We start from the raw sequence: 9,585 nt of genomic DNA, 5'->3' as shown, positions 1-9,585 counted from the left end.
CTTGTAACACTCCAAAGAGAAAGGAAAAATTGAAATCGCATCATATGACCCCTTTAATGAACGGAGCATAAAAAGCCAATTGCATGGTCATCGGTTCAACGTTAACACCCTTTAACAATGCTGACAATACTTAATGGTTCATAAAGCACAATTTTGGACTACAATGCCGTTTTAATGGATGTACTGAACTGTTGATTCTAAACTAAAAGGTGGAGTAGTATACAGTGGTGTGAAAAAGCGTTGGCCATATATAAGGGCTGGGCAAGTTAACGCATTATTATTACGTTAACGCATTAATTGATTAACGCCGACAAATATAAAATATGCCGACAAACGCAGTTTTTTATTATTATGAAAGTCCTTTGCTCACTGGCTCTGAATACACATACAGACAAACCATGGGTCAAAGGAGGAGTGGGATGTAAATTCAGAACTGGCTTGGGATGGGTGTCATCACGTGTCTCAACCAATGAGAGCATTTGGGGTGGGCCTAAGACTGCAGCAGCACTCACATGAATGCTCCAGATAAAATTATTTAGGCTAAGCATCAACATTCACAAACTACCGTTCACTGTTATTTTTAACAGAAAAGAATGCAACATGCTCATAATCACGACTTCATACGTGGGAAATAGGAAGTTTCCGATAGCACGTGAAGACAGCAGAGAAGCGCTCTTGCTCAGCACAGTTGTGCATCGTTTTGTTAACTTAGTGGTTTATTATTTTGAGTTGTTTGGGACGCAGTAACAAATGGCCCTCTCTCACAATATATTGCTTTACAGATCTATCACTCTTGCCGCTCAGAAATGTTCACGAAATCATGCTGCACATATCATAAGTTCCGCGCTCTGGCGCGGTTAGCGCTCACACTCACGGATCTATATATAACTGAACTGCGCTCTGGCCCACCTCTTCCAACCGAGCGTGGCACGGAGCGATCACACTAGTCAAATGAACTGGGCTTTGGGGGTCAAACGCGCTCGGGCACAGTTAAGATTGCCCAGTGTGAGTTCACCCTTATTTACCCGCATCCCGCACACACGAGTCTCTACCTGCCCGCATTGTTGCGTTGGGTCCCGTGGGAGTGCAGGTCTCTGCTCGGAAGGTGCCTGTTATAATGTTATGATCGAGGCTCTGGACTCTGAGCATAACTTGTTTTTCTATAAACTATAAAATATTTTCTATAAAAACGTTAATGCCCTGGCAGTGGCAAATAGCTTTGGTTTTATACTTAATTTGATTACATTAAGGTTATAAATTGAGATTTACAAGAAATATTTTAACTGCTACTATGTAATAGGAATACTGCTGTAATAAAAAAACACCTTATTTGTTTAAAGTGTTTGCAAACCAAATGTTATTCAACTTTTGTTCATATATCAGTAAATGAAAAAAATGAAAAAAGTGCACAATACACTACTTTTGAATGCATTATTGAATTTAGTGCATAATGCGATTAATCGCAGACAATCATTTAGACTGTTCACTTGTTTTCAGTGAGCTTGATTTTTTTCTTTTTTTCTTTAGGCTAGTATTAGTTTTTTGTGATATTGACACTGGTGACAATAATTTCTACACTTCAATAATGTTTTTTACAATTTCTACTGTATTAAAAACTTTGATATCGTAAAGACCTTTTTTAAAGCAAAAATAACTATAATTGGGCTATATATCATTACCGTGAAATAAAATTCCTCATATCATGATATAAGATTTTGGTCATATCCCCCACCCCTACACAGGAGGTTAGCTTAATCTGACAAAAATGATTTGTGGACATTCTTAAAATTGTAAAATTGTTTGTAAATGTGTTTTCTAAGCCTAAAAAGAGCTACATGTTTTCTTCTAGGTCTGTGGTTAAGGTTGTGGTTGCTTGTGTACCTGCTCTTCTGTCCTTCAGATTGTGCCGCAGCTGCGCTCTTCTCCTCATCGGTAATGTTCTGTTCCGTCAAAGTGGACACTTCAGAGATCCTACATTTTTCCATTACCACCATCTCAATTTCTGCAAAACACCGAGAGTATAACAACAAAGCTGGATTTTGGCATTGTCTATGTTAGATGCCAGCCGTGGAAGATCCCTGCATCAAACTGATCTAAGCTGTCTAAAGTTACACTAATGGATTTCCCTTGAAATGATTATATGCCAGCGGACATTTATCTCAAAAAGGGAAACCACTTGATTGCATTTAATAACTTTCAGAACTGAACCTAACAACCCAAGCCACAAGGGAATGTTTTCTAGAATTTTATTGTAGTGACTGCTGGATTGAATTTTTAAAAACATATTTGGCAGTGATTGTAAGAGGAAAATCTGCAGAGTTCCGCAGAACAGATCATATATAGATTAAAGATTATGTAAATAATAATTATGTATTATACAACTGTTTACACAACTGGTTGGTTGGTTGAGAGACCACAAGGTGGAAAAAACAATTGTAAAAAATGAAACTATTCTAATGCCTGAACACCTTATGAACTTGCAAACCTGCAAAAAGTTTAAAAGTTACTTAAATTAACATCATATAACTGTCTGTGTGTCAGACGTGGGGAAGGACGACTGAAAGAATGAATCACACAGAGGAGTGAATACGACAGCAGACAGGGCTTAGCTCACTTTCCCTCTCAAGTCTGACAACTAACTCCCAGCAAAATGAAGGAGACACAAAAATGTCTCCCAAGGTAGGAGAGGGAGAGGGTGGGGGTGAGGTTTTGCCCAATCGGAGAGGTGGGGAGCACAGAATGAATGTGGACCAAAGTGACCGTGTCATAACACAGAAATGACGTGAGAAGGTGGAGTGCTCTCGCAACTGGCAAAACATGATTTAGCCAAGTAGGACGTGTTGCTGGGTCAACACTGTCATCATTATTGGTCCTGGAACAACAATGCTAAGAAACAATCAAAAGACCAAACCCATCCCTAAAATTAGTAGAACATTGTTCAAATCATTAACCCCAGTCTAAACCTAAAATCTGGTTGATGGGATTATTGCTCCAATCCATATGTCCTACTTGGGTAAATCACAATAAAATGTATCCATTTGTATTCCACGGAAAGAAGTCAGTCATATGGGTTTGGAACAACATGAGGGCCAGTACATGACGACACAGTTCTCATTTTCAGGTGAATCTTCACTGAAAACCGCACCATAGTACAGATTGCTAAAGCGGGACTTTCTGCAAACTCAAATGGGTGCAGCTGTTCGGTCAGTTTTGAGAGCAGAGCCACAGCCGAAGTGTGGTGTGATCCAAAGAATGGAGGGTCAGTCAGTCATGCTGGGACATTCATCTAGTGCTACTCACCTTCCTTGTCCCCACTTGTCCTGCTGGCCTTTGAACTAGCCTCTGTACCTTTAGCCTTTTCCTTCTCTTCTTCCGGCCCTTCCTCTGATCCCCGCTCCTCCTCCTCTTCCTCGCCCACATTCTTGTAGTTGGGTCTTTTCTGGGTCCTCTTCCTCCCACGGTGACGACTCATCTCCAGGGAACGCTCCAGACTTTCTGGGGGCCTGGTGAAGCGACGAACACCAGCATTGCTCTGAAATGAAATTACCAATGGATGAGGCATATGTACACTTTTTGAGGGTCATGAAGAGGTATCTTCTTGGTAATAATAATAACAATAACAACACCAATAATAGTATTACCATTATTATCATGATTCTTAATCTTATTTGTTAACATTATTACATTATTAATTATGTTTATTTATTTCTTATAATTTTTTTATTTTAGTTGTAATATTTGATACAGAATTGTTTTTTTTAATCAACATTTTTTTTATTTGGTCCGCCCCCCGTTTTTAGGCCAACTAGAGAAATTACATAAAATGCAAATGCACAATTTTGAGGAAAACAGAAACTTACAGTCTTTCAAACATTAATAAGCTTTAATAGATATTTAAATATGAATAAAACAATCTATAACTTTTCTATTTAAAAAATTCTATAAATGTTTTCAAATATTTCCCTATAAAACATACAAAAATATAAGCTAATAAACCTATTGCTGCTTGGCATTGGCACAACATATTCACACATAAACCATCTTGGATAACAGCAATAGCTGCTTTTACAGCGTCTGCAGAACTTAAAGAAGCAGTGAAAGGAAAACAGTCTCTGGCTTCTCAGAAACAAGAACCCGCTAAGACAGGAAACAGCTGCCAAACAGTCAAGGACACACATGGTAACTGCAGCACGGACAGAGGTGATGTTTGCAAGGAGCTCCAATAACTCACACGACATGACAAACACTAGGCAATGCTTTTGGGCATGACACTAAAGGACCCCCAACCTCATTTTCAACAACCACACAAGAGATAAGATTTTCATTCTTAGAACAACAGGAAAACACTGTGAACAATCACCTGCTCGTGGTCTCACAGTTGCACTATTGCTCTCTGAACCACTCTGTCTGCTTTTCAAAGAACGCCTGCGAGGATTCAAAGAACCCACCTCTACTGTTTCGATACGTGAAATTATGTTCTCCATCTACAGTTTCTCTTTAAGTTCAGAAAGCAGCTTTAAGGTACCTAAGGTAGCACAAGAGTTAAAAACCGCTCTCGACAAAAAAACAGGACCACAACAGGTCACAGTGACACGGTGCGAAGAACATGCGCTCGCAGTTGAGAAGTGGAGCACTCAGTAGGACGCCACACTTGCAAAAAAACAGTCATCTGTGGTCTTGCTTGTGGTCACAGGCTTAATGAGTAAATTCTATTCAAAGTGCAAAGTATATCGTCAAGACTGAGCTATTTACGAGAAAGGACCAAAGAGATAAAAGGCAGCTGATCAGCGTTTGTGATGATCTCACTCACTGCCTCTGCTGTCAAGATAAGCCAAATATAAAAAAAAAAAAAACATATCTAGAGGTTTACTAAAGGCTAAAGTGTGGTCATCTGACATGCATTGCATCCCCTCATATATGCATGACATCATTTTATGAATCAAAACAAATTTGCGACATTAGGCTGATGTATGTTGCACTGATGTGAGAGTCCCAGTCACCTCAGCCCACCCAAATGACCAAGTTGCATTTGCCGAAATGCTGCATTGTGCTCGTTTAATCTCCCGAAACGGGGTCGCTAAAGCGTGCCACCAGGCTACAGGTGCGTTTCCAGCAAACCGCGTAGCAGGTGTGCGTCTGCTAACACATGCACCCTGCTCATTGTGCAGTATGTAAATCGTATAATGAGAAAACAGGGGAAGCTTCTAATACGGTGGCGGTTTCGCCCTTCATCTCTGCACTACATTTACTTCATACTTCCTGTCATCTGCGTAAGGACCTGTTTGAAATCCTGATCTACAACACCCGCCATCTCTGCCTGGTCCCTTTCTGTGCTCATCCTCTACCTGTGGCTTGTGGTGAAGGAAGGTCATATGATGTTCGTGCATGTGTGTGTTTGGGTGGCAGAGGCTTGCTGGTAACACACAGGTACTAGCATCTATTTCACAGGCTTTACGGGAAAGGGAAAGTAGGTTAGAGGCAGTGCGGTGATGGTGTAAGGCAAATCGCTGTACATCAGAGCAACGAGAGCCACAACAAAAGATAGACCAGAACTTTGCATTTACATAAGGATTCCCACTGGCTTCCTCAACCGAGCTCTTCACAACAAAACACAGTCCTACAGCAGACTGCGTGCTTACTATAAATTGAAACATTGATGTTTGTTCAATAACCAAACTTCGGCTAACCTCAGTTTTGGCATAAATTCAGAACTTTTGCAAGAATTGGAAAGATAAACATGAAACTCGTGCAGTTTCAATAATTGAATATTAATCATTTGTGATTAATCTCATAACTATTTTGTAGCTGATGCATTCAGATCATCAGGGGAAAAAAGGTATTGGCTTGCATAGTGAAATATATGTGCAAAAAAACTTGTCATACCAGTACAAAGTCAATAAAGAGCTTCAATTTGAAATCTTGATATTGTGTATCAGTGTTTCCTAAACAGTGCAGTCTTTGCAGTGGGAGAGATTTTGTCAGATGTTATTGCCGCTGTCATCTGATGGTATTCATTATTCATTGTATTCACTGTTTTATTTTTTGTACTTACTAAGCTTTGATAATAGAATTCTGCCATTCAAAGAGAGTAAATTACTTTACTTTTGCAAAACACTACCCATCTGGATTTGATTTATTGATAAATTACAGAATGAATCAGTAACACTAGCAAACGTAATGCATTTAAACAACATATTTAAAGGGGTCATGAACTGAGAAACCAAAATTCCTTCTTCCTTCTTTTGGCATATAAGTGATCATTGTACTATAAAAACATCCTGTAAGTTTCAGAACTCAAAACTTTCTCGTTAGTCTAAAAACAGTTTGAAGCCAATCTGCCAAAATGACAGGTTGTGGAATGTTCTACTCTATGATGTAACAGTGTGGATAAACTCCGCTTCTGCAGAGGAAGATCGACGCCTGCTTCTACATCACTGCCTGTTTAGCCCTGCCCACCAAATCATGCATGTAGTGCAAATAACGAGAGAGGAAAACGCAGGTCTACACAGAAATCAAACGATAAAGATGGCTCCGAAGACAACAAGATGCTGTGCAGTGCCAAGTTGTGGAAAAACAGTCTTTGCATTGCCTTCCCTCTGATCCCAACGTTAAGAAAGAGTGGATGAACTTTATTTTAAAAAAAGTTCCAGAACGCGTCAGTAAGAACTTGGTCCTTTGTTCACTTCATTTTACCGCGAATTCTTTACAAACAAGGGACAATTCGACACGGGATTTTCAGAAAGAGTGAAACTAAAAGACAATGCTGTGCAGACTATGTAAACTTCTTGTATTTTATATATAAAATTAGGAAAATAATTGCAACATAAAGGTAAAAAAGTGGAGATATGGTTAGAAAGCATGACGCTCGCATTGTCAGAATGCCAGATTGTCAGTCAAATCCAAAGCAAGCACGCAACCCATAGCAATGCGTTATGGCAATGACGTCTCAAGATGACGAGTCTAACAGCAGATAAATATAACTGATAAATGAATGAGCGATCGTTACAAAAGTGGGCATCAAATACAAAGAACGCGGAAGCTCAAACTTGTGTATGAGGTGCTAGAACAGACCTCACTGGCTCTTGTGTGTCACGCACGCACATTTCTTATGCTGTTGTTGTTTTTAATGGGAGCTGAACACGCATATTCACATTTGAGCACCTTCTTTTCCTTTTAATGGCCGTTATCAAATCTACTGGAAGGTAAATACTGCCACCTACAGCATGACAGGTGACATAAAATAAGAATAGAATAAGAATAAGAATAAGAAGAGCCGATACCGATCAGTTAAAAAAAAATGCTTGATCGGCTCGGGACATCCCAACTTCTGAGTCTACAATCCGCTATGCCAATTCAAACAGAGTGTTCTGATGAGGGGGTCAAAACAGGACAGAAAATAGCCTATAACTTCAAAATTTGTATGTTTTTTTGATGTAAAAATCTTGATAACATTATAAGGGGACCTCAGAGAACAGCACAAAATAATAATAAAAAAGGCAGTTCATGACCCCTTTAAACAATTTGCCAATTAATTCTGAATAGCGTCTTTATTGATGCTTAGGTATGTTTTGGGGGTATTTGTATTGAAATCTGAAAAATGATCATGTTGTTGTATACCGCATAACCCTACGTTTAATCATTTGAAGCTAACTAAATCCACACGCTTACAACCCTCTACATTGCGAGTAAATCACTCGCATATGCGACTAAAGTGCAGTTCTATCAAATTAATTTAGAGGTGTTACATGTGCTGAATATGTGATGCATAGATGAAGCTCAATGTATTGTGTAATAAGGGTATGATGTTTCCTTTGGTTCTTGCAGCTACTTGTTCAGAATTTCAATTTTACTATTATATTATGATTTTATTTTTTTATTATTAATTTCTTATTACAAAAAAAAATAGCTCTTCAGTTCATATAGGTATAACTGTTGCATTTACAGTTGTTCTGTAAAGCACCAATACATAGATTATATTTTTGTAAAAAAAAAAAAAGCCTTATTAACTAGCTGCTTATTAGCATGCATATTACTAGCATATTCGCTCTTTATTAGCACTTATAAAGCACATTAATGCTTTATTCTGCATGATCATATTCTAGATCCCTTAACCCTACTCCATACCTAAACTTGACAACTACCTTACTAACTATTAATAAACAGTACTTAGGTTTACAGTAATTACAGTAAAACAGTAATTATGTAATTAAACTAAAGTGTGACTCTATTAACAACATCTGTGTCATGCTTAAAAAATTTTTTTTTTTTTTTTTTTACAGTCTGTCGAGTAAACAAAAAAATTTACTAGCCAATGGCGATTCAATTGCCAAGGTGTCCGTAGAGGGCTGGCTTATGCATATCAATATGTACACATACATATTTCTCATTACATTCATTATATGCTATAAACAACATTTTCTCCCATGCAATACAATACAAACCAGGACCTTGCAGCATAATGATATGTTAAGTTTTGCAGAGTTTTGTTTACAGTACATGGCTGCACGGGATATGCATGCTGTCAACAGTTTCGTGCAAACCAAAGCAAATGTAGCAGTCAGCAAAATTACTTCATATCACAGCACTGAATCCAAACTTGATGTCACTGTCATGGTCTATTTATCTTCAACACAGTGCAGTTTATAAGATCTACAGTACGTGTTTACATATCCAGTTGTTTCATTTAGAACTTAAAGATTTGCAATTTGTGTTGCTGTATTGAACAAAGCATTTTTGTTTAAATGTACCCTTTTCTTAAACTGATCTGAAATTGCAGTCGCACAAGTCGCACTGGTTTAAGGAAGCTGGGTTTGACAGATTACCGTCAGCTTGTAAAAAAGGGTCTAGTAGAGCAAGTTGTGGTTAAGCCTGAGAGGTGAGACACAGAAACAGACCACATAAAGAGCCAGAGAATGGGAAAGAGGAAATGGCTTTTGATAATACTGACACATATGAGAACACAGACCGTTTCCCTGAAAAGGCTGCCTGACTGCCCCTTTCAGTATTTAGTTTTTTTTGCTGATGATAAACATACGTTTATCAGAATAATACAGGATGGTGTACTGAAGCTGGTCTACTATTACCAGAGCACTTATTAATAACTATTCTAGGAATATATGTGATAACATCATCAACTGCCAAAATTTGAATTATTTTAATTATCTGTCTAGTTTTTGAAGCAAACAAAAGTACCATTTAAAAAAAATACCAATTACCATTTAAAGGGGTGGTTGATTGCGATTTCACTTTTTTAACGTTAGCTAGTGTGTAAGGTTGCTGTTTGAGCATAAACAATATCTACAAAGTTACGAAGCTGAAAGTTCAATGCAAACGGAGATATCGTCTTTTAAAATTCTGGCAGTTTAATGCCTACAAAAACGGCTGGTAGGGACTACAACTACAATGTTCGTGACATCACAAACCCAGATAAACCCCGCCCTCGGGAAAAGGCAGCAAAGGGGGCGAGGCCATGCTGCTCTGCTCTAGAGAAGAGGAAGAGAAAACTAGAGGTGCACAAAAATCTATTCATATATGAATAGCGATTCTGTCTTCTAACGATTCTAATGGATTCACAAGTTTCAAAAT

At 38.3% G+C, this 9,585-nt stretch overlaps 1 protein-coding gene across 5 annotated transcripts in view; it reads right to left on the bottom strand.

Annotated features, from left to right (window-relative positions):
• clec16a (C-type lectin domain containing 16A) overlaps window positions 1-9,585 on the bottom strand; it is a 59,202-nt gene that overhangs the window by 36,936 nt on the left and 12,681 nt on the right. For 3 of the 5 annotated variants that reach the window (XM_016488543.1, XM_016488539.1, XM_016488540.1), the window contains 2 exons: window positions 3,301-3,532; window positions 1,882-2,002 (listed from right to left, as the gene is read on the bottom strand). In XM_016488543.1, the coding sequence (XP_016344029.1) occupies window positions 1,882-2,002; window positions 3,301-3,532 (353 nt within the window). The remainder of the gene's footprint in view (window positions 1-1,881; window positions 2,003-3,300; window positions 3,533-9,585) is intronic. The other 2 variants (XM_016488542.1, XM_016488541.1) reach the window with 1 other exon arrangement.

This window comes from Sinocyclocheilus anshuiensis, unplaced genomic scaffold, assembly GCF_001515605.1.
Source record: "Sinocyclocheilus anshuiensis isolate Anshui unplaced genomic scaffold, SAMN03320099.WGS_v1.1 scaffold461, whole genome shotgun sequence".
Classification (NCBI taxonomy): Eukaryota; Metazoa; Chordata; class Actinopteri; order Cypriniformes; family Cyprinidae; genus Sinocyclocheilus; species Sinocyclocheilus anshuiensis.
Note: the sequence above shows the minus strand (reverse complement) of the source record. Positions and strands in the feature narration are given on the sequence as shown.